Here is a 25,970-nt window from a genome sequence, read left to right as displayed (position 1 = left end):
GATGACTTATTGCTGCTATACATAATTGGCAAACATCAACTGTCACAGTCATGTGTTGTGGGAACCTATCCCACAGTTCCCTCATCCCCATAGCATTCTGGGTATGCTCACTGGTCTTTTACATCATCTTCCCACATTGCATTTTCCTCATTCCCCTCCCGTATTAAGCCAACATCCACTTTTCCCTGTTGAAAGGATGCCAAAGTAGGGCATCCACAGAGATGGCAAAGTTCACAGAAATCTCTTTCTTTTGCGACTGAATTCTCAATTGGCCGTCTACTACTGTCCCCCCTCACCCCAACTGTGATTGCATCTGATCCCTGAAAATACAGGGACTCTGGAAAGGTTGAAGAAAGAGAAGATAGGAAAAATTTTCAAAAAAGAGAGTTGCTGAGGGGTGGGTGTTAGGTTTTCCAGTGCAATGTAAGGCTTCTGTGCACTGGCTGTGTTCTCAACTGGTCATCCACCGACTGTCCCCTCTCCCGTGATTGCATCTGATCCCAGAAAGTAACAGGTACGGATTGTATTCGCAAAGTTACAAGAAACAGGATAGAAAAGTATAGGAAAAAAGATCTTTGTCTTCCCTCTTCACTACACAGACACTGATTGCCAACACAAGGGATGGCAGTGAAATCTCATACACAGAGCTTGTAACAGAAACAGGAATCTCAACTGGCCCTCCAACCCCCACCCCTGCTGGCAGCAAGGCCCCTGGTATCTTCGCCATCAGGACAGACTTCCCTCCGGCAGCTGCAAGCCCCCAAAAATCTTTCCTGCCCTTGAAGCCTTAACCGTGTGCACGACGGAACATGGTGCTGCTGGCAGCATGGTCAGCCCTGAATGGTAGGCATGTTCTTTTACTGGGTCAGGGGCTATCCATGTGATATGGCTGAGCACAAGAAAGACCCTGACTAAGTGGGGCCTGCTGGGGGGGAGGAATTCATGCACAAATGTAAACCACTGAGATGAAGTTTGTCAGACTCTTATGCAAGCATGACCCCAACAGCCTTGTTGTCAAGTGGTGTGGCAGAGCAGCAGCTGGCACCAGGCAGTGCAGAAAAAAAACAGGTGTAGAGAGAGAACCATGAACTCCCTGCAGGGGCGATTTGTAATGGGTAGATGAGCTCACGGTACCAATAGCAAAGAAATGAAGACATTTCTCAGGCTGTCATACAAATGTGAGTCCACAGCCAAAGGGTTCCTGGTCCCGATGTGAAATTCATGGTCTTCCTGTGACCTAATTCCTGCGTACCTGGAGAGCAGTGGCCAGAGTGAAGCAGTGAGGGGCATTGTGGGCTACATATGGGACACCTCTGGAGGCTAATAAATTCGATTTTAAGACGTGGCATTTCCACTCTGGCCTTTAACTGAACTTTTGAATTTGAGCTTGATGCTACACCCAGCCAGTTCTGACAATATTGTGATATTGATATTAGTGCTCCCTCAATCGAGCTAATGGTATTTAAAGTGAAGATAGTCACATGTTAATATTGAGCTAACTGACTTAAATTCAAATTTATCTTGTAGTGTAGATGTAGCCGGTATGTAGCCTTTGAAAAAATGGCCCACTGCATTTAAAGAAATTTTCCAAAATTAGAAAAGTACAAATCCACTAATTATGAAATTGACTTAAAAGTTAGTTTTGAACTTTCAGTGTACAGCGTGTTTATCAACTTCCTGGATCTCACTCTCAGTTTCAGCAGTGGATTATATACAGACAGTTATACACAAGAAACTCATGCGTCCTCCCACAGATCTCCACAGATGCAGCAACCAAGAAATCTGTTATGTACAGCCAGGCATTTCAGAACTTACTCTAACAACAAAGTCCAGGATACACATCTCAACACACTTAATGTGGCCTTCCGTAATCAAGTGCACTTCACCAGGAAAAGTAGATCATATCAGCACATGGGCCACGCAAACTCCTCAGCAGAGCCTGCTTCAGTACAGGATTCCTCTGCTGACCCTTAGCTGTCACCTACCACCCTATACTAGAACCCTCATGGGGCAACCTTGGACAACTACAACCCACACTTGATAGGGACCAAATACTGTCAGTAATCTTTCCTGAACCTTCTCTTCTGGTCTTCAAACACCCCCAAACTCATCAAGGTCATCATTACAAGCAAGCTCTCCTCTGAACAGACCACACCAACTAAACACCAGACACGACCAGAACAGATGCAAATCTACGCACATTCTCACTACCCTACCATCAATGTTTTCACACCACTATACACCTTTCAAGTTCCCTAGGTCCTACATGTCTGTCAACAGCGTCTAGTGGGGAGGGACGCAAAGAGGGGACCACGAGATCTCCTCAGGTGACTCCTGCTCTCACAGAGTAATGGCAACCAGCTTTTCCATGGAAAGCACAACTCTAAATTGGGCGTCCTTGCATTGCAGTTCAGGTGACGGCTCAGCACAGAGCTCAAGGAAGGTGACTTTACACATCCTAAAGTTCTATAGCTGCTGTTTGTCATCCCACGCCTGCATGACAATGGATCCCACCAATCACTGCTGTTTTCCCTAGCCCAAAGGCAACAGTCCACAGTGAACAGGAACTCAGCCAGAGCAGAAAGCGTCTGTTGGCATCTGAGCCTGTAGGACATGAGTCAGCAGCAGCTCACCTCTGCCTCCTCCTCCCCCTCCAACTCTTCTGACAGCAAACTCAACAGCAGGTCTGCTGCAGTCATGGTCTCCGTATTGCCGGTTGCGCAGAATCCCATTCCGTGATTGCTCTGACAGGCAGGTGAGGAATGTGGGATCCATGACTACTGCCTGCAGATGCTGGTGTGCTGGGTGAGCATTTGAAATTTAAATGGCCGTGAATGAGCCAGAAGCCTCAGAAGGATTCCAGGAAGAGCGGTGGCTGATGGGACATTTCCACTTTCCCAGGAAACCTTGTGCTTCCTGCAGACTCTCCACAATGCCTGGCAAGGGAATGAGACGCCAGGCACAGCGGGATACATACCCATGATGTACTGAGCACTCGTTTTGCAATGCTGTGGTTGTGTGAAAGTGATTATTCAACTTACTCATTTCGCCCTTGGGACACTGAAAGAAGTATCATCCTAAAAAATACACACAGTCTAGAGACAGCCCCTGTGCCACACTGTGCTGGGAAGTGTCCTAGGCAGTGTCCTAGGCAGCATGGCCAGAGGCTCCCTGAACCTTGGAAAGTGCTGATACACTGGCCTGTCCTCTTCCCTCCCCATTCCAATACCTGGTGGGGAGGCTGGGTGACAGAGCTGTGCCCCTCTGCTGCTGCATCGAAGCAGGCAGGATCCTCTCCCAGGAAGCATAGCCAGAGGCTGCCTGGGAAAGTCAGCAGCTGCGCAGTGTGGCTGGAAGAGGAGAAGCTCTGGTCCCATCTTTTCCCTTCCAGCTCTGGCCCCACAGCTGCTTGCACATTGCCCCTCCCAACAGTATTTGTGGAGGAGCGTGTGAACCTACCAGGCGCCTCCCCAGGTGTTGCCGTGAGTGCACAAAATGCCCCAGCAAAAACTATGTGGGTATCAGACAATCACTAAGCTCTTGAATGAACTCACACAGAAAACATGAGGAAAGACCAAGGTACCCGATCACCTATGGGCAAACACTTTTCACAAAGTGAACGTTCCAAATCTAACCTCTCGGTCCTCATCCTCACAGGAAACCTGCACAACAGCCTCAAAAAGTCAAAACATGGGAACCTACAGTATTCCCCTACACAGGCATAAAAAACTCTGCAGCTGGCGTAAGTCAGCCTATTTGGGTTCACATTGCTTGGGCTGCAGGATTGAAAAACTGCTGAGTCTGAGACCCTGGCTGGCCATAGCCTTGCAATAGGGGTTTTATCCCTGTGCTCACATATTCTTAAGGTACTTCTAGACGGCAATATAAACACAGGGTTACTAGAACCTTAGCTGAGTTTTCTTTTCATCTAGCGCATTAGCATCTGTACTCATCTGAAATGTCAAGTTAGAAATGGTTGAAGCCTGGCACCTAACCAGGGGCTGTAGTCTCTATACTGCATTATGTGGGCCCTCATCCAATCATGCATTCCCCAGACTTTCTAGTATCCTCACAAAATGTGTGTTGTCCCTAGCCTCTTGTACATGGTGCAGCGTGGGGATACCTGATATTGTCCACCAAACTCGACCATCCAGAGGACACAGACAGTAAGCCTGTGGGACTGTGGTATGTTTTTGGCAAGTCCAGTTGGGCTTATACTGGAAACCAACATGGTCTGAAACTGTGGTTCCAGTTTAACTTACACTCAGACTATTTACCCCAGTGGGGGCCTGGGACCCTAGGTCCAAGTCCTGGTTAGTGGGATTGGTGCACAAACAAAAGTGGTGGGGATTAAGTCTGAGTGTGAGTGCAAACCCTAGGCTTACAGTAAGGGTAGACATAACCTCAAATTCCTAACTCTGCTGTGCACTAAAAAACGTGGACTTAACAGACACAATAGTCTCATGGCTCATTATCACAATTTGTAATACACCCTACTGCTTATTAACATTCTGTTGTCCTACAACTACAGGTTGAACCTCTCTTGTCCGGCAATCTTGGGACCTGACTGGTGCTGGACGAGAGAATTTGCTGGACTATGGGAGGTCAATATTGTCTAGCACTTTATCAACACTTTTGCTGCTTACTGGGCTCTTAGAAGATATTTAGGGATAAATCACAGCTAAGCAACAGCACAGAACACTCAGAGTCAGGACTGGTGGCTGTGACCAAACTTTATGGGACAGTGGGAAACTTGGCCACAGCCATGAGATACAGTCATCTGGCTAACTAAAATCATGCCAGATTACAGATGTTGCTGGATGAGAGATTTCTGGATTAGAGAGGTTCAACCTGTAGGTGTTATTACTTCATTTTAAGTGGTCTCCTATATCTTGCATGAATCCCTGATCCTTACTCTGTTATATCTTGCATTTCATTTGGACACTCAGGTTACCTTCCCCGTATCAGATGGAGAGCTTTGTGCAGCTCAAAAGTGTCTCCCTTCCACCAAGACAAGTTGGGCCAGTAAAATATATTACCTCACCTACCTAATCTCTTTCATTTAATGAAGCACATTAATCCATGGCATTATTCGGGTCACATGACAGAGGGAATGGAATGGGGAGGAAAGGGATGGGACAGAATGACAGCCCTTTCACATAGGTGAGGGCAAAATTAGTTTGAACAATACTCAGTTATTGATGACGGCCATTTAAAACAAGCAGACTTGACTCAGTCATTACCAGTCAGCTGCAACACAATGCAATATCCACACCAATGAGTATATTAAAAACACCAAAAGGCACTTACTTGATCAGCCATTTAAATTGCTCTTCAAAGTCTGAGCAGCCATAATCAGTTGTCCAGGCATGACCAATGGTGTATTTGTGAAACTTAAGCATGTCCATTACTCCGACTTGAGCAATCACACAACCAAACAGGTCGGGGCGTTGATTAGCGCACACAGCTTGAAAAAGGCAAGACAATTCTATTATCACTAAAATCTAAAGGAGACAGTAAAGGCAGTAGTAAAAGCTATGGTCAACTGACATTTGGCTCAACATGCAATTTTGTAAAGTCAGCATTTGTAAAAAAAAATAAATATTCCCATGCAGTGCTTTGAAACACAAACATTGGCTAAAAATGCCTGATAGAAATGGGCTTCAATGGGCTTTGGGCCAGTTGCAAGCAAGTCAAAGTGCAACTGAATTCAGAAGAGGAGGTGTGTCAGGGAATTCACTTATTCTCATTGTCTAAATTGAGGCGCCAATGAACAGTGGGAACACAGAAGAGGATTTTAAAACCAGTCTGAGGGAATTAGGTGCCCAAATACCTCTGAGACAGAGTTGAGGGCCTGACTTTCTCTGCTCCTTTGTAAATTCCAGCCCAAGAATGTAATTACTGACAGACAAATTGAATTCAAACAAGAAATTCACTTCTGACAATCAATAGGGTTATCAATAACATAAGATACTGGGTTGCTAAATTAGAGGTTGGCACTCTCCAATGTTCTGCCATCACTGTTGGGAAAAAGAAAATGACAAAGCACAAATCTGCTCTTATTGCTCTCCTTGGGTGAATGGCACCATAAGACTTTTATTGCTACATGAAACTAGGAGTTCCTTCAGTTTTTCAGCTGTACGCAAGTCAGTGAGTACTGATAAATAGTCATTTCTGATTTGGGTCTGGGCTACACTTAAAATTTAGGCTGATGTAGCAACAGCACTGAAGAGTGTGAAAAATCCACATCCCTGAGGGCTATAGCTATGATGACCTAATCCCGCATGGAGATGCAGCTAGTCTGAAGGAAAAATGCTTCCATTCACGTAGCTATTGCCACATGGGGAGGTGGCACTCCTACAGCAGTGAGAAAAACATTGCTGCTGCTGTAGGTTGCACTTACACTATGGGGTTATGCTGACACTGTAGTTATGAAACTAACGTCCCCATGGCAACATCTATACCACAGCAATCTGTTGGCAGAAGTGACTGTCGGAAAAGACCTTCTAGCAAAACTTCTGTCAACAGCGCATGTCCACACACAAAAGTGGATCGAAAGTGCAATCCTCTCTGTCAACAGACCGTGGCCAGACTGCCCGGCCACTCACTGCCTGGTGAACCATAAGTCCTGTTTGTTGATAGACGGCCCTCTGGAGTATCTACACAGCTTTTTTGTTGGCAGAAACTGTTGACAAAGGAGTTCTTCCTCATTCCGGAGAGGAAGAATGCTGTTGGCAGAAGTGCCAAATTTTATCCACAGACTGTCAACAAATTGCATCATGTGTGCAGATGCTCTGCGGGTTTTGTTGACAAAACCGTCTCATGTAGACATCGCCCATAAGTGCAGATATGGCCTCATAGAATTGTCATAGAGGGAGCAGTTCATTTTTAATATACTGGTTGCATTTTGTTCCCATATGCTTACCATTGTCCTATTACTATAAGTTACTTTTTAAAGAGTAATGGCTACCCCACTTCAAGGACTATATATGACTAATCGCTAGAACCAAAGCACGTTACTGTCCAATACTACAGTTTTCTCTACTTTTCCCTCTCCATAGAATTTTAGCTTTTCACTAACAAATTCCTGAATTGCTGATACAGAAGCCAAAGGCCACAAAATCTTCCAATTGTCTATTAAAGTTAGTACATGAGACCAAACAGTACAGTACAGGGTTCCTCCTTAAGTAAGGGGAATTTTTAGTTCACACTGTGCAGCAACCTCAGCCTTTGCCTCGCACGACGATTCTATCATGTCAGACAAAGAAATCTTGTTATGCAGTTGAAAGAGGCACGTACTATGGCATAGTCCATTTACAGTCACCTCTTAGTAACCAGACTAAAAGGAAACAGCATTTTGGAAGAAGGCCAACAATCTTTTTTTTTTTTTTCCCCAATGAATGCAAATTGAAAGAATACAGCATAGGGCCCTGATAACTGAGCTGTGAGTAGTTGTTAGACAAGGACATGAATAGCTATGTTGAAATCCTTTGGGTAATGAGAGAAAAAAATATCTAGTTCTGCTATGAAGAAGAAAGAGCACAGGTAAGAATTTCAAAATAAAGGAGCAATGAAAACATAGCAGTTTGATTTTCTTGAATGAAAGAAAAGCCCTTCTTCCTTATGCATCAAAGAAATCAAACTGGAGAACTATGATTCCAGGTCTATAAAGCTCTCTTTTGATAGAATACAGTTTAAAGACTTATTAAAGTTTGGTCAGGCATAAAACAAAGTAATATTTTCATAAGTAACTGAACTACCATATACAAATAAAAAACAGAAAAGGTGGCTGACCAAGTAAATGGTTAATTGAGCTCTCAATTAAATTCTCAATGCACCTGTAAAATGGACTTTTTGTGCTTGAACTGAAGAGATCAATACCCAATATTTATGATGCACTTCCCTTTATACTTTTGTTTTAATTTATAATGTACAGTATCTTCTAGTAAGTCCCCTGTAGCCAAACAGAAAGCAAGTTGAAAGTAAAAGCCTAATTTTACTGATGCTTAAACCAAAACATTAATTCTGTGAAATATTTTTTCTTTAAATACATATTTTTTATTTCAGTAGAAAAGATGAGATACACCTGGCCAGAACCGGAAAAGACTGCGCAGGACAGGAGAGGCTGGTGAACAGGTGTCAATGACCTATGTTCGAAGATGTAGGAGTGGAAGAGGCCAGGGTAGTAGTACGAGCAGCAGAGGCCGCCTTAGGCTGTCAAACTGCAGCACGCTCCTCTCAGGATTAAAAAAAAACACACCATTATTCTTCGTAATTGTATCTCCTTTTAGGGTGGGGTAATTTTTTTTCCCTTGTCCCCTCCGCTACCTGGGAACATGAGAGAGTAAGGATTTAATTAGGGACAAACTTGGCAGCTCTTAATTTACTTAGAACATGAGAATTAATATTTGGGATGGACTTTCTATATTTAAGATTAAAGTATTCTGAGTAAAGATGAACTAGAGAATTATACATAAATAAGATGTACATATAAGTGGTGTGTTAGATTGATATTAGTCCCGAGAATAATAATTTTACCATTATTTCTAATTAATTTTTCTTCTATGTGTTTTTGTCAGACATTGGTTTCTTGTGCTCTTCTTTTCAGCTCATTACAATGAGCATAGGGCCAAATGTTGCAGTTACTTATCTCCGCACAAAAACCTTAAATACAACAGAAATGCCATTGTGACTGGGAGGATGGGTATGAGAGAGAATATGTGCGTGCGCAGAACAGACCACAGAAAGGTAGATAAAGAGTAGGAAACCTTACAGCCACTCTCTTCAGGGGCTTACAGAACGTGCATTTAGGGGCATGGCTAACTATGAAGATTTAGGATAAACTATGGCCAAATGCTCCATCTGTGGCTGCTACTGTGGAGAACTGCTAGAGAATCTTCCTGAAGTTTCCCAAATGTATTTCATAATGAAAACATTCATTTACAACTGGACTTTAGCTAGCTAGCTAACCAAATATTTGTGTCAGTCTTCACATTTCTCCAGCCGCTCAGTGTCTGTTGCAAATTCTGTGCAGGGCAGGTTCCAACACACATGAAGAACATGCATTTAAGGATGGGTAGCAATAGTCCACGTAGTTCTCAATGGCTGGCATTTTCCAAAGGCTACAGAATCACAAGAGAGACTTAAGTGGAATTTAATCACTCTGCATTAACACAGTAACCTGCCACCAATTGTTAAACCTACAAGCTCTTACAAATTTTTCTCTGTGCGCAGCTTATGAAAAATCCCACATGCTAGCAGACATATAACGGTAAATAGGCAAATAGTTCTTACCCACTAAGAGACCCCCATTTGAACCTCCGTTAGTAGTCAGCTTCTTTGGAGAGGTATAGCCCTCTTTGATAAGATATTCCGCTGCACACTGGAAGTCATCAAAGCAGTTTTGTTTGTTGGCCAGGATACCACCTACCACATAAGGAAAGCAAATCAGTTAGTTGTACAGTATAAAATACATTTCATAGCACCCAGTCAAAAAGAGGTATATTCATAAATGCTTAGGATGTATTCCAGCTTCATGAACATTTTAATAATTGATGCAGCTGAGAACGACAAAGGAAAACAAAAACCTCTTCCAACACAGAAATTATAAAATGGCTCTGCCAATAACTCTAATGCTTTCAAAAATCTTGAATAATACATATCTACGGTGAGGATCGAACATGTAATGTGCCTTACTACTGAGATTCCAGTTAAAAGCTTTGCTGTGCCAATTTTACATAAAATAACCACATAGACTTCCACTTGAAGTAAGCCTTAATGGAACTTTAACAGAATTAAGCTCACTGATAGAGTTTTAAGAGGACAAGACTTCAAACTTACTGCTGTAAATATATGCTAATGCAAATGTTTGCTGGACATCAGACACATACTTGGTAGTTTACTGAGTATTATTATTATTTGTTTTCAAATCTGATGAAAAACAGCTATGACAGAATTGTGACTTCCAAATGAGATCTTAATTTGGCATTTTCTTAAGACAGACAACAGTAGCTTTCAAATTTGAGTTTATGTATCTACTATCATGAGGCTACTATTGGTTTTTTAAGACAAAACTTTAACTAGGCTCCTGTAAGGGGAAATATATGCACAATTAAAAAAAGCTGGGAAAGAAAATTTATTACGCAAGAGATACTTTAACGTTAAACTCATATAGGAGATAGTTTTGCTCTGCAACTTTTTTACATAAAATAAAGAATATTAATTTCCAACCTATGATATTCACAGGATTCACAACTGAGCAAAACTCCAATTTTCATTTTCCCATGTAAGAAGCTCATTTAAGATGAGACTGGAAATGGTTCCTGATCAAAAGTCACATAACGCTTTGTCACTATATGCCACCCTTATCTAACCTTAACAGTCTTGCAATGGGTAATTAAATGCTAATTAGGAACTGTAATTAGGTGGGAATTGAGACTTAAATAGCAAAGGCTACCTTCCTTCCAATCTTGTAAAGAGATTCATGTGGGCAGGCTACAGCTGTACCGATTTCTTTGCAGAACTGTATAACATCTTAAAATATAAATGTCTTAAAAATGCAGAATACATAATTCATCCTACACAAAGATGGCGCAAAAGGTGTCCTTGGCGTATTGGATGCTTTGTTAATTAACTCTGAAAATTGCCACAGTGGAGGAGAAATATAAGTGAAGAGACATTTTTGTGCTTTACTCAGAATACAGAGTAATTCTGGTCTGATCTAAGGTCAGGATCCTATTCATGAAGTTAAAGCCACACAAACAGATATCTGTACTAGTTGTCTCTGCAGTTAACAAAGAACAGAAACATACCTAATTATGCAATTGAGATAACAGACTTGAGCTAAAATTAAATTAAACAGGAAACAGGGGGGTATTAAAAAGCATTTTCATAGCAAAATACAATCTCATTAAAAACTGATGGCCAAATTCAAATTACTGAAGGACACGTTAGCAATGACGTGCATACGTGAGTTTATATTACTGCTTTTTATAAAGCCGTTACGTCATTAAGTTAATTACCATGAAATGTCCAGACAAATGTGTTACAGCAGAAGGAGATGAAAGAACAATATTGAACAAAATCACTTTACTATGAGAAAGAACAGAAATAGAAAGTGGTACTGATAGATATATTTAGAAAGTGGATTTGCGATAAATAGTATTTTCAAATATTGCATTGAACGCAAAAAGTTGATCTTGTTTTACCAAAAAAAAAAAAAAAAAAAGCCTAATAATTTTCTTGTTAAACATTCTCAGAATTTGTTGTAATTCTTTTTAAGTGGGATTCAACAACCAAAGCAATCTAACTGGGGGAGAAAAAAACCCCTGATAATACGAGGGAATCACAAGCTTTGTAAGTTTGACTGACAAAATTTTGGACTTTCATAATTATCTGGGTAAACAAACAGAGAAAGAGGACAGACAAATCTTGAGTATACCCACAATACACAGTTAATCTGAGCTCTTATCAGAGTTCTAGTATCAAGCTTGCTCCCGTCCATCCAGACAAGCTTGAGATCTAGATTTGGAGGTGCGTTAAGCCCTAGTTATCTTATCCAGCTGCGGATGTGGGTGAAAACATGGGTTCTCCACTTTGCAGTGAAGATGGGCTTATAATTCAACTTCCCACATTCTCCTTGAAGGGCAGACAAGTTCTCCCACACACAACTGACTGGAAAGGAATCCTCAAGCATCCTTGTGTAATGAACAAAGGAATATTCCCCCAGGCATATATCAGCGGTTGCACAAATTTGCAGGACCTATTAACATAAGGGTTACTTTGCTATTGGGACACTCGCACCCTGGCTTGGCTAACTGCAGGTGCCAATCACGTGAGTTAACTATGCAATATATACACAGCCCTTGTCAGCATCACTGCTCAGACCATTAGTTATTTTTACATTCAGAAGGTTTTACCTTTGTGCCAGGTCTCTCCATACTCGCCACCTCCTCTGATGTTAGCCACGGCTAGAACACCACCCAGATGCCTCACAAAAATAAGTCTTGATACGCTGAAGAACAAAACAGAAAACTAGAAGATTACTTTTGATTTCCTGCCCCCTCCATATTTCCCTCTTCTCACCTCCCCCTCCAGTTCTGTGTGAACAGCAAAAGAGACTCTGGCATAACGTAAGTGACAACATACGTGGTCAAATCCTGCTTCTCTGCCAAGCGTGAGTAGCTAGACTTGGCTGAGCAGTGTTCCATGGGGATATTAGTTGATGTAAAGAAAGCAAAGTTACTCCAGTCTTCATCCTATTGCCTTGCTCAAGGGCAGTGGCCAGCAAGCTCTATGCAACCACAGATTGACTGGAGATGCCTCTGCTCCTTGACAGTCTCCCAATTCCTCAATGTGGGAAGATAGACTGTGTAGCACAGATGCCCTCCTGGAAGACTCTCTAAACTCTTCCTCCACTGTGTCTAGGGCCCTGTGCCACTTCAGAGAAACAACCTATTTGCTAACCAATAAACAAGAGCAAATCCGTTAAACACAAATGAAGAAGACCGACGACATTTCGTATGGCTTTATTTAGAAATTGCAGAATTCGCTGAATAGACGTTAAATTTGTATTTAACATCACTTGACTTTGACACAAGGTTATGTTTGTAAAAGAGATAATATTCTTAAAACATATCTTTGCATCAGTGCTGTGCACTGAGTTTTTGACAACACCACCGTTTTCTTTAGTTACATTGTTCAAAATAAAATAACATTAAAATCTAAATTTCAATAGCTGACCTCCCTGGCATCTTCTGAGATTGGATGAAAGCTAAGACCATATAGAAATACCTCAATATTAAATTACTAAGACATTAGTATAATTAATATCTTTGAAAAGAGATTTAATTAAATGTCACAAATTATATTTGCCAACCAAAAAGGAAGGAGAAAGGGAAATGTTGGCTTCCCACCAATTGAGACAGAAGCTTAATGGAGCAGGAGGTCCACATGGTAAGCCAGGAATACATGGAAAAGAATAGTAAAACATGGGACTTTACGCCAATCTGAATTTTCCACCAGCTGATTTAAACTATATATCAACTTTAAACTCCTGAGCAGGCAAATAATCCTCACTTATGTGAATCATTTTCATTAAATCACATGCATAAGGATTGGATATTGTTACGCCCTGATGCCACTTACAAGATTCGTTCAGAAAAATTTCTGAAAAGTCATTTCCCATATGTTTTCAGTCAAATGCTTCCTAGAGAAGCATAATTATTCTTGCAAACTCACCGACCGAATTATTAAGTAAATCCAGGAAAAAAGGGTAGTGTTACAGTGCGTCTCTGTATCTATAGTTACTAACAGCAATATTTTCACATCACTAAAAGCAATTAACACCTACTGATGACTTCTTTTGCACGACATATACATGGGTAAACTTTGCAGCAAAAATAATTGTAGAAGGGGAACTGAAAAGAAGTTCCAGCAGTTTCATCATTCACCCAAAAGATCAATCCCCCTCAAACAGACTTCTTATCTACAGTCATCAGCTCACCCAGGGCAATATGAATTCTCTTTTTCGCAGCAAATCAATTTTTAAGGCTTTGATCTCCATGATGTTTTGGTTAGAGATTAGATTTATATTTCAGGCATATACCATACAAAGGGTAATGGAAAACTGTTTGGCTATTACAGGACATAGTTGATTCAGCACTGGCTCACTAACTCAAAATATGTAACAGCAACGAAGGGTCCGGTGGCACCTTGTAGACAAACAGAAAAGTTTTGAGCATGAGCTTTTGTGAGCAAAGACTCACTTCATCAGATGCTGGTCACATCTGATGAAGTGAGTCTTTGCTCACGAAAGCTCACGCTCAAAACTTTTCTGTTTGTCTACAAGGTGCCACAGAACCCTTCGTTGCTGTTACAGATCCAGACTAACACAGCTACCCCTCTGATACTTAACTCAAAATATGTTATTCATACCTATTTAAAATAACTGAAGCCAAAATCAAAACAACCCAGTTCCTGAGCAGCTTCTGAATACATCACTATCAGTGCCTTTTTTGTACAACTCAGATCAAACTCAGCATTCATTCACTGCTGGAAGACAACAAGGAGTCACTGGCCGTGTCTACACTAGCCAAAAACATGCAAATGGCCATTTCGAAGTTTACTAATGAAGAGCTGAAATACATATTCAGCGCCTCATTAGCATGCGGGCGGCCGCAGCACTTCGAAATTGACGCGGCTCGCAGCCACGTGGCTTGTCCCAATGGGGCTCCTTTTCGAAAGGACCCTGCCTACTTCGAAGTTCCTACGTTCAGATAGGAATAAGGGGACTTCGAAGTAGCCGGGGTCTTTTCGAAAAGGATCCCCGTCGGGACAAGCCGCATCAATTTCGAAGTGCCGTGGCCACCCGCATGCTAATGAGGCGCTGAATATGTATTTCAGCACTTCATTAGTAAACTCTGAAATGGCCATTTGCATGGCCATTTTGAAGTTTTTGGCTAGTGTTGACATAGCCACTGTGGTTAAAATTTGCAAAAGTATACAAAGTCTGGATTCTACTGACTTTCAGTGATACATAGGTCCTAAGTTAAATGGAAACTTTGAAAATGTTACCCCACGTGCATAGAACAGCTTCCTTGTCAGTGGATATTTATTATGAGAAAGACTGTGCCTTTACGCACTACCCACAGGAGCAGGAGGAAGTGGTGGTGAGGAATTCTGTTTCAGGAGAACAAAATGCTTCCAAGAAATCTTGGATGCACAGACTTTGTATGTCTGAGACATATTCTTTTGACAGATGCAGTTTTGTCTCTTTCCTGTGCAGCTGGCCAATGTGTTGGTAGAGAAAAGGAAAAAATAAATCCATGGACTTGCCTCCTCATGCTTCCTTTGTGGGGCTTTGTGCCTTACAGACAGTAGGTCAAAAACAGCTCCTATGCTTTGCAGACCACATTGGCTATTATTTTGCCTGACCCTTGTGTGTGCTCTGAGAGGGGACAGGGAGCTGTTTTGCACTTCCTCCATACTACCTTCTTACTTAAGGACTTGGCAGAATATTGCTCTGTATCAGGAGCTGCAATTTAGATGTAGAGTTTACTTCACAATCAGCATTTCAGTAAATACTATAAACTGCTTCTACTGTAACTATGAAAGCATATACACAGCAAAAAGAGCAGGATCTGAGGCATTCCAGTGGGTTTTAAATAATACTTTCACAGGAGCTTTGTCAAACCCACACTGAATGTCATCAGCTTAAACACACATTTTAGCTGTGGTATTGCTATACAGACTATGCAGACTCCATGACTGATGACAATGCTACAGCAGGCATCTGACTAGAACTGATTCTAAATCCTGCTGTTCAGTCCAGACAGAGACAGATATTTTGCTTATATCCAAAAACAGATCACTAACGTAACTGGTTTAATGACTTTGCTTTGTTGTTCCTTAATTGTATTTACTTCTGGATCTACTGATCTAAACACTTCCTATGCTGCTGCAGTTTCCTTAAGATGTAGTGAGCAGTAACCACAGTAACAGCTGCAGTTCTCTTTTTGGGTATGATACATTTTTAAAAAGATTGTTAATAACTAAATACCATGCCAACATACACAATGTAGCTACTACCCAAAGCACCAGGCCATGCAGTGAGGGCATCACTCAGCCAGATGGCCTAATAAGGGTTTCCCACTAGGAGGGGTAGAATGCATTTGAAGGGAAAAAACCTGAAAGAATTGTGTGAACTGTGTTGAAGGGAAAGATGATGTAAAGGAGAAAGACTGAAAGAATTGTAACAGAGAGATAGGGAGTATGCCTCAACTACTCCACATGACAGATACATTTCTTGGACGCTACAGTACAAATCAAGGGTGGCCTGATCAGTACCACACTCCACCGGAAACCCACAGATCGCTATACTTACCTACATGCGTCTAGTTTCCATCCTGCACACATAACTAGATTCATTGTTTACAGTCAAACCCTTAGGTACAATCGCATTTGCTCTGATCCCACTGACAAGATCGCTACCAAATATTCATAAACCTGAATTACCCATCAGGAGAAATAAAAAAAAAAACAAAAACAAATCAACAGAGCCAGACAAATACCCAGAGACCAGCTACTTCAAGATAGGCCAAAAAAAAAAAAAAAAGCCAAGAACAGAACACCATTGGTCATTACCTACAGCCCCCAATTCAAACCACTGCAGTGCATTATTAAAGACTTACAACCTGTCCTTAATCAGGATGCCACATTCCAGAAGGCCCTAGGTGACAGGCCTGTTCTCGCCTACAGACAGCCTCCCAACCTTATGAGGATTCTCATCAACAGCCACAGACTATACCACAGAAATACCAATCCTGGAACGTTTCCTTGCAACGAGGCCCATTGCCAACTTTGTCCACATATCTATTTTGGAGATACCATCACTGGACCTAACCAGGTTATTCACAGAAGGATGGGCACATTCTCATGTTCCTCAACTAACATCATATATGCCATCATGTGCCAACAATGCCTACATGCTTTACATATTGGACAGACTTCAATCTCTCAGACAAAGAATTAATGGGCATAAGACAGACATAAAATACGTCCTGGATTCACAAACTTGCCAGCCAGCACTTTAATGGAATGGGACATTCTGTTAATAACCTGAAAGTCTGAGTTTTACTGAAGGGGAATTTTCACAACAGTTTGGAAAGAGAGGCTGCTGAAATCTCTTTTATATTCCAATTCGACACATTAACACGTGGTTTGAACCGGGATGGCAATTTTCTAGCTCATTATAGGGGCTCTTCTACATACTTTGCTTTATCTAATTCTTGACTCGCGGCCCCCACCCCCATCTGCTCCTCTGCTTTCTGATTTGCTCACTTTGATAAAAATTTTTCTGATTTGTCAACCTTGATTACTATTTTTGGTTCTCTGTGCCTTAAATATTGAGTCTGTTCTGGTATGGCTATGATCTGAAGAAGTGAGTCTGTCCCATGAAAGCTCATCATCTAATAAATTATTTTGTTAGTCTTTAAAGTGCTACTGGACTGCTTTTTTGTTTTGAAATAATGTGTGTGTGTGAGTTTGAGAGAGAAAGAGACTGAAGGGAAGCACAGAGTCAGAGCTTCCTGGTCACAGTTTTCTGGAGTGTCTTGTGGACATTTATTTCTACTGCCACCAGAAAAAGGAAATTCATGTACATTTTTTATTAATACATAAAATTGCATTAAAATATCTGAATCTCATTACAATTTCTCATTCAAAGAGAAACAAAAGAAGGCAGATCCTCAGGATTAGGAAGCTATAATATAAAATGCTAGGTAGGCAGCATTTTACTTAACTGAACAAAGGATAATGGAAAGAACTGAGTCACCAAGAAGAAAAAAAAAGAAGATGGAATGCCTTGGATTTTTTGTTAAGTTAAAGGAGCAACGAGATCAAATAAAAACATGGAGTATTTATCTTGGCAAAAAAACAAACCCCAAAGCCCTTCTCTTTCTATGGGTAGGGGGACTCATTCATTGGAGACATGAAATAATATTAAAAAAGCTGAACAAGGATGAATTTTTCCATTAAATGTAGTTTTATTTTAGTATATATCTTAGGCAAGGACTATAAAGTATTACAGCTTCCAATTTATTATGTGCAAGTGAGCTCAGAGTTTAGTTTTTCTGCTAAGTAGTAATAGCACCAATAAAACACAAATACCACTAAATAGTTCTACTGCAATTTTGCTCCCTCAACACAGCCTGTTTGTCTCATCTAACTGTTGTGTCGTGACAAAGACTGTAAAAGCTCCTTTACTATTATTTACACAAACAACAAAACAACAGATGTTTTTGTCCTTAATTGATGTTCTTAAGCACTACCACGATGTAAATAATAAATCTTGTGTGGACTTGTGAATTCATCTGAGTAATTAAAAGCAATGTACATTTATCAACTTACTGTATAGAAAACACTTACATAGTCTGCATCACAAGCTGAAGCCAGTCAGGAGGAGGGAAATATCTGAAGGTTGATACTCACCTACCACAATGACCTATTACACATCTCTGTCTTCTGTCAATAACTCTCTCTATAGCTACAATATCTGTAAGCGACCTGGAACCTAAAACTGTTTTCTGTGCCTGGCATGTGACCACAGTTGTGGCCAGTGGAGACAACTAGGCTGAATCACCAGCAGCAGAACAAAACGAGTAGCTGGCAAGTAAGGTATTCTCCATGGCCTTCAGAACTCACTTTTGCCCCAACTCTGTAACAGCCAGAGTTCACTTGTTTTCAGGGTGCAAACTGAGGTCCTACATCTTATCCTCAGCCCTGGAAGAGCTGGGTATAAGGGAAGGGCTGGCAATCATGATGTGTTCTAGTGGGGACTGCATGGAGGTCAGTTAATTTCTATTATCTTAACATTATCACAGGGTGTTTTATTGGATCTAGAGCAGGGAATTGATTGATCTATTTAATTGGTGTACTCTTAAAAAGTTTAACAGGAATGCCTAGAGCATTAGGAAGGCATGCCTATTGTGCTTTATAAGCCTCTAAATCAAATAAATCCAGCATTTGCTTTCCCCCACCACCCCAACTTCCCCAATATATTACAGCACATCACACCCTATTAGGAAATAATAAATCAGTGGTTGAACAATACTTACATAAACATTTAAAAATGATTTCGAGTATAAAAATTAAAAAATGTAGCTTCTGAAAGACTGTGAAAGAGGGCATTCAGATAATCTCATGATACAGCCCATCATAAGAGTAGTGTCCTTTGTTGTATACAATGTATTTGGTATGAAGGACTACTACTACTACTTATCCCTTGTACTCCAAGTGGAGCACAGTTCATCTACAAGTCTCCTTCACTCCACTCTGTGTTGGGACAAAACTTCCAGATGACTCCAAGAGTACCCCAGTTGTTGTCCTTCAATCTCAGTAGACCTTCTCCAGGTGGTCCACAGTCTTCCTCTTTTGCGTTTTCCATGTGAGAGCTTGATGGACTATGCTGGATGGTAGTTTTCTGAGAGCGTGGCCTGGCCATCCCATCTTTCTTCTCCTGATTTCAATGTCTACTGGTTCTTCTCCTGCTCTGTTCCAAGGCTCCTTGCTTGTGACGAAGTCTTAGCATTTGATGTGAAGGATGTACCTCAGGCATCTGTTTATAAATGTCTGTATTTTGTGATCTGAAGACCCTTTAGCGCTCCAGGTCTCGCATCCACACAAGAGCACACTCTTCACATTTGTGTTGAAGATCCGCAGTTTCGTCTTCACAGATATTTGTGAACTCCATATGGGACAGAGAGTCTTGAATGCAGGTGTTGCTTTCCCTGTCCTGGCACCGATATCCTTATCTGTTCCTCCATCTCTGCCCATAACACACTCTAAGTAGGTGAACTGCTCCATGTCTCCCAGGTCATCCCCTCCCAGTGTGATGGTGGTGTTGTTGGACTGGTTGATCCTCATTGTCTTGGTCTTTCCCTTGTTAATGCTCAGTGGTCATTGCTGCAGTTTTGTCTCGGGTTGTGACCTTTTCTTTCATGTTGGTGTGAGAGGAGGGCGACATCATCAGCCAAATCCCCATCCTCTAGATATCTGAAAAGTGTCCACTGAATGCCTCGTTGATGGCCATCTGTTGTCCTGGTCATAATCAGTCCATTGTGATCAAGAACAGGAAAAGTGGCAATAGGTACCCTTATTGCACTCCTGAGAGCATACTGACAAGACATCATCACAAATAATTTGGCATGTCAAGGGTTCGTACACTGAATGACTCAGCTTAAAAATTTTGGATGGGATGCCATAGTGCTGCAGCAGTTTCCACAGAGTATCTCTATCATCACTGTTGAAGGCTTTTTCAAAGTCTATGAAGGTTATGTACAGTGGGGAGTTCCACTCAAGTGACTGTTCTACGATCATTCTGAAAGTTGGTATTTGGTTAGTACAAGATCTTTTGCTTTTGAAGCTGGCTTGTTCTTCCCTGAGCTGTCTATCAATCTCTGTCTTCATTCTCTGCAAGAGAATCCTATTGAACACTTTTCCTGGACTAGAAAATTATAAGTGCTATATGCAAATATAACCACAATAACCATGGAAGAATAAGGTCCGCAAAAGTTTTAATGAAATTTGCCAAGTTTAATGCAAGAATTTTAGCATACAAGTTCCTGTAGCTCTTACTATTGCATGTAAATTTAACAGGACTGTTTCATAATACATTATTTTTGCGGCAAGATGCAAACCTACTGTGTAAAGAGCATCTCTTTATCCTGTACTTACCATTTATTTAAGTTTCTAAGACCTTGTGTCTAGCAGGATTTAGTTTCTACTGAAAACTGTAAAATAATTGCAGTGTCAAATCTTGGCAATCCTACAGTAAACATTCACTTGCTGGTGAAAAGTAAACATTGCTCCCTTTCAAAAGGCTACTGATGGGTCAAGCAGGCTGCTGTGGACCGGAAGTCGTGTTTCAAACTCATCGCTTTTGATCTCTGATGCATGATTTGTATGGAAAGAAACACATTTATACATACTCCCTTTTATTCTTTGTTCTTCACACATACATATTTGTATTACTGAGTGGAGAAGACACATTCTAAGGTCCCAGTTCAGCAAAGAACTTAAATGAATACTTTATTTTAAGCCCATATGTAATCCCATTGAGTGCAATGAGGAAAGCACTGAGAAAGAGAGACTCAATACTCTAGTGGTTGGGTGCTAGTTTGGGACACAGGAGGCTTGGGGTTTGAATCCCTGTTCTGCCACAAACTTACTGTGTGATCTTTAGCAAGTCACCTGTCTCCCTCTGCCTTGGCACTTCATCTGCCAAATGGGAATAAAAGCATTTCCCTGTCTCGCAAGGGATGCTGCATGACTAAATACACTGAGATTGCGAGACATGCTTCATAATAGCTGGGCCTCCAGTTCTCTCTTAAAATTAGGCAGTTCATGGTAGGCTGAAATTTTCTTTATTGCATTAAGATTAATTCATTTAAAACAGATTCAAGTGAGTCACATTCCCTGGATGTATTTAATTATTCCAAAAATGAGCTAATGTCTCAGCCAAAAACAGTGTACCAGAATTGTGTAACGATGCTATAAGCCAGCTTTAGTGAAGGGGAATTTGTACTGGTAGCTTCTGTCAGCAGTTCGTGCCTTCTAACACTCGGAAGATCTTGCCATATTTTATTAAAAGGCTAGTTTGCACTTATGTTATGGTGCTGGTCATCTTTTACTGTTTGAATGATAAGGAACATTCCCATTAGCAAGGACCCATGTGTATCCGCTTCTGGACTTAGCATTAGGAAAAGCTTTTCAGTAGTTGGAAGGAAGTGAAGAGCTGCAAATGTTAAGGAAAACACATCCTTTAATTTTTCCCCTCCGGACGATGACTGATTTTCTCCTGTTTACAAAGGCACATAAAAAACAACAACACTGGAATTGCCAGACTGAATCACACCCATGGTCCACCCAGGCCAGAAACCCGCTTTGAACAGTGACTAGTGCTAGGTGCTTCAGAGGAAGGTGCCAGAACAACAGGTGTCAAAAGTGTCCTCCTTACCTGTAGCTTGGAGTAAGAGAGATGTTGAAACCTCCATAGCCATACAAGAAAGCAGGATGAGAACCATCCAATTTAATTCCCTTCTTGTGGACAACAAACATTGGGATCTTGGTACCATCTTTGCTGGGGTAGAAAACCTAGGACAACACAGAGGAAAGATGTTTGAAGTACTGTTAGTGCTGGGAAGTACATAAAGTCACAAGAAGCTATACTGTATGCTTTTGCTCTGCAGTAAACCCCTGATACACATGAGTTCGATTTGTGATTAACTTACCTTAACGCAAGTTAAGTGCAAGTAGAAATCCCCTCCCCTGCCTGGTTCCCAGCTCCCAGCCACTCTGGGAGCCAGGAAACTGACCAGCACTGGCATGTTTCGCGGTTCTCCCCCAGCTTGCACAAAATTTGAGTTACTTGAGGGTGTGCAGGAGCACAACCCTTGTGCAACTCAGGTGCCTACCACTAAGGGAAACAAATCTGAGAACTACCAGACTAATTTTTTCCCTGTAGTTTAACAACTTATTCCTGCAAAAACAGATAAAGGCCATTGCTATCATCATCCATAGAGTATGTGAAACGGTTTGTCTCTGAATTGACTGACAGTCCTAAAACTATGTGCCAAAATAAAACCAAACATCTTATTAGCCATTATCTTTGAAAACTTGAGGCAGCTGGGGAGGTCCTGGATGATTGGAAAAAGGCAAATATTTTGTCCACCTTTAAAAATGGGAGGAGAACCTGGGGATTACAGACGACTTAACCTCACCTCAGTCCCTGGAAAAATCACAGAGCAGGTCTTCAAGGAATCCATTTTGAAACATATGGAGGAGAGGCAGGTTGTCAGGAACAGTCAAAATGGATTCACCAATGGCAAGTCATGCCTGACCAACTTAATTACCTTCTATGATGAGATAACTATCTCTGTGAACATATTGAAAGCAGTGAACGTGATACACTGACTTTAGCAAAGCTTTTGATGTGGTCTCCCACAGTATTCTTGCCAGTAAGTTAAAGGAGTGTGGAAAGATGAACGGACAGTAAGATAGAAAGCTATCTAGATCATCAAGCTCAATGTTTAGTGACCCAATGAGAGACTCAATGTCTAGTTGGCAGCCAGTATCGAAAAGAGTGCTCCAGAGATACATCCTGGGGTCCATTCAGCTCAACATCTTCATTATGATCTGAAGGAAGGACTGGACTGCACTCTCACCAAGTTCACGGAAAACACTAAGCTGGAAAGTGAGGTAGATAACACTGTATGGTAGGGTCAGGATACCAAGTAACCTAGAGAAACTGGAGGGTTGGGACATAAGAAATCTGATGAGGCTCAACAAGAATAAGCTTGGAGTCTTACTCTTGGGATGGATGAATCCCATGCACTGCTACAGTCTGTGGACTGACTGGCTAAGCAGCTGTACTGCAGAAAAGGATGTGGGGATTAGAGTGAACAAGACAGATTAGGCTAAAGACATACTGGACGGCATTAATGGGAACATTCGGGAAGATTGAGGGAAGTGATTATTCCCATTTGGAGGATTGTACCCAGTTTTGGGACCCCAACTACAGAACAGATGCGACAGGCTGGAGAGAGTCCAGCAGAGGGCAATGATAATGATTAGGGGGTTGGGGCACATACTTTATAATCAAAGACTGAAGGAACTGGGCCTGTTCAGTCTGCGTAAGAGTGAAGGAGGATTTGACTGCAGCCTTCAGCTACTTAAAGGGGGAGTGTGAAGAGGATGATGGATCTAAGCTGTTCTCTGTGGTGGTAGATGACAGAATGAGGAGCAACGGAAGGTGGTGAAGCATTGGAATGGGTTACCGAAGGAGGTGGTGAAATCTCCATCCCCAGAGGTCTTTAAGCATGGAGTTAGACTAAATGACCTCCTAAGGTCTCTTCCAGCCCTTATCTTCTATGATTAAGAGTTTGATTCTGCTACTTTGACTCATCTGGAGCAGCACTTACTTAAATGACTAATGGTCACTGAAAGCATCATGAAAGGAATATGATAAGTTATACAGACAAATGGGAAATAAACTAATAAGAAAGATAAATTACCACTTAAGGTAATTTTTTAAAAGAAACTAGTATTAGATATTCATACAAGAAGAAACCGTTGTTCCATTAGTAGCAGAAGCAGACACATTTATGGAAAATATGTAGTGACAGCCCACTAAAGACTAGACCAACAATAAAATAAAATAGAATAAAATAAAAAAAACTATGCTGCTCAGCCACACACACTGGAGTCTACTGAGACACAGGAATGCATGACAGGGCAGTCAAATGTGGGACTGTCATGCAAGATTTGTCACATTTGGCAACCTTGGCTAATATGCTCTCCACAATGACAGAGGTTGAGTATTGAGCTCCATCCTTGATTTTTGAATTTTCTGATAAAAAAATCAGGTTAAACATAGTGGAAGACAATTCATGAGAAGTTGGAAGAGCCAGGACACTGGCAATGGGGGACAGCGCCTCTCAAATTTTTGGTAGCAGTTTCAGAATCAAGTCTCAGGTTGCTAGAGATCAAATGTCGCTATCATCCAACTGTTGCTCCATAGACTACATCAGGGGTTTACAAAGTTTTTCCATACCAGATTTTTTGAGGGCCATTTCACTTGCATAGACAGTCTCCTCTTCCATTTCTGATTGCATGACACTGCAGTGGCAACTACAAAAATTGCTGACTTGTAAAAGTAACATCAGGTAAGCATTTAATGTATTTCATTTGCTTTTTAATGAAGCTTAGCAGCTAAAAACAGGGAGTGCCAATAAAGCAGAACTAGCTAGCTCTCTGCAGACCAACCACAACAGAGCTGACATACAAGCAAAAAACCAATGGCCTTTATGGACTGACTCTGAGGTTGTCTCCTCCCCAGCAGACAAGTGTCCACATCACAAAAACTACCTGCCTGAGATGGCCAAAGGGTGTATGAACCTGAAAGCTGAGCTCCAAACACTCTCGCTGCTGTGGCTGTTCTGCACATTTGAACAACAGAGCTGGCTTTCACCTTTTGTTATTTCATTGCAAGTCTCTCTGTAGCTACACTTGTTTGCCTCAGTGTCTCCTATTTTGATTTTAATAAAAACCGAGTTAAACCAAAAGACATCTTAATTTGAAACAGGAGTGTCCACACAAAGACCTGCACCAAAACAACAAAAAGGTGTAAACTAAACTCGATTATTTCGGTGTAATTAAGATCTCAGAAGTGCCCCATAAGATTAGATTTGAGGCACTTTGGGGTGGCAACTTGCAGCGTTTCTACCTGTGCTGTATTTGTTCTATGTACAGACAGAAGATTTTAAACACTGGAAATGGAATCAGGTTCTTTTTAACAAGCACACAGTATTTTTTGAAAGGATTTTACATTTCAATTTCATTGCTGATGTTCGTGATTAATCCCCATTTCTAATATTTAAACAGATTTGGATTAAAAAAAAACCTTTAGTGCTTCTCCAGTAAACAAATGCTTGTCTTAAACCTTTCAGTTAATAACAATTTAACTTAGGAAGTTACTCTTCATGGATGAGCTTCATTAGTTACAGCTTCTATTCTAATTAAAACTAAAAAGAAAGAAAAGCAAATGACATTTGTTACACGGCTGCCTATTTTCAATCTTTCTGCTTTCAAAGTAAAGTGAGACACATATTTATAACACCACACTGAACACAGGAGTTATTTTTACAGCTATCCGCTGAGACCCAAGAGAAATTTGATCCTTTCTAACACATGGTATTGAGTATGTATCTTTATTATGAGCACTAGCTGTAAAGTGAAGAAATTTGAAGCCTTTCTGGTGCCTCACTTGAAAAAAAAAAAAAAATCACCAAATTTTGTTTAATCAAAGTGAAACAAATACAAGTCATTTCACAAATGACACCCCCCTGGAAACTTGACCTCTGCTTCACAAAAGCGTTCTTTGATTTACTTCCAGTTCATATCAGATACCACTTATGAAAATTAGGGACACACCCTCATATCACTTTTACCCAACTTAACATGATTCTAGTCATCGTCATGAGCATAGCTGTCAACCATGGAACGTGAATCAGAATTCACTGGGAAGCTTTAAAACTAGGAAAAGGGGATTTTTTTTGTTGTGTTTTTGTTTTTCATTAAGATACTCATTTAAAAACTCCCAGGAGTTAAAGCATTTCACTTGGTCAAAGACTAGTACTGAAAAGTCTGGGGAGAGACTTTCTAAAAACTCCATCAACTGATTCCAATAGAGCTACTCCAATTTCCATCAGCTGAGGAGCTGGCTCTCCAAACCTTTTCATCAGCTACTGCTGTTGGCAGATCAGTTATTTTTCCCCTGGCTATCGGCTGCCAGTAATTTCCCTCCCTATTTCTAAATGTGAGCTTTTCTAACAACTGCCTGAAGATTGATTTAAGAGGTTTTTTTTTTTAAGCCATTATCATCATCAGTTTAGATTAAAAACTCCTTTAAAATG

The 25,970-nt window shown here is 41.0% G+C and overlaps 1 protein-coding gene across 2 annotated transcripts in view; it reads right to left on the bottom strand.

The window, feature by feature from the left end:
* Positions 1-25,970, bottom strand: part of PREP (prolyl endopeptidase) — a 201,297-nt gene that overhangs the window by 2,396 nt on the left and 172,931 nt on the right. For both annotated transcript variants that reach the window (XM_074990809.1, XM_074990810.1), the window contains 4 exons: positions 21,515-21,651; positions 11,919-12,013; positions 9,295-9,426; positions 5,311-5,467 (listed from right to left, as the gene is read on the bottom strand). In XM_074990809.1, coding sequence (XP_074846910.1) covers positions 5,311-5,467; positions 9,295-9,426; positions 11,919-12,013; positions 21,515-21,651 — 521 coding nt within the window. The remainder of the gene's footprint in view (positions 1-5,310; positions 5,468-9,294; positions 9,427-11,918; positions 12,014-21,514; positions 21,652-25,970) is intronic.

This window comes from Carettochelys insculpta, chromosome 3 (assembly GCF_033958435.1).
Source record: "Carettochelys insculpta isolate YL-2023 chromosome 3, ASM3395843v1, whole genome shotgun sequence".
Lineage (NCBI taxonomy): Eukaryota > Metazoa > Chordata > Testudines > Carettochelyidae > Carettochelys > Carettochelys insculpta.
The sequence above is the reverse complement of the archived record's forward strand: the minus strand, read 5'-3'. Positions and strand labels throughout refer to the sequence as shown.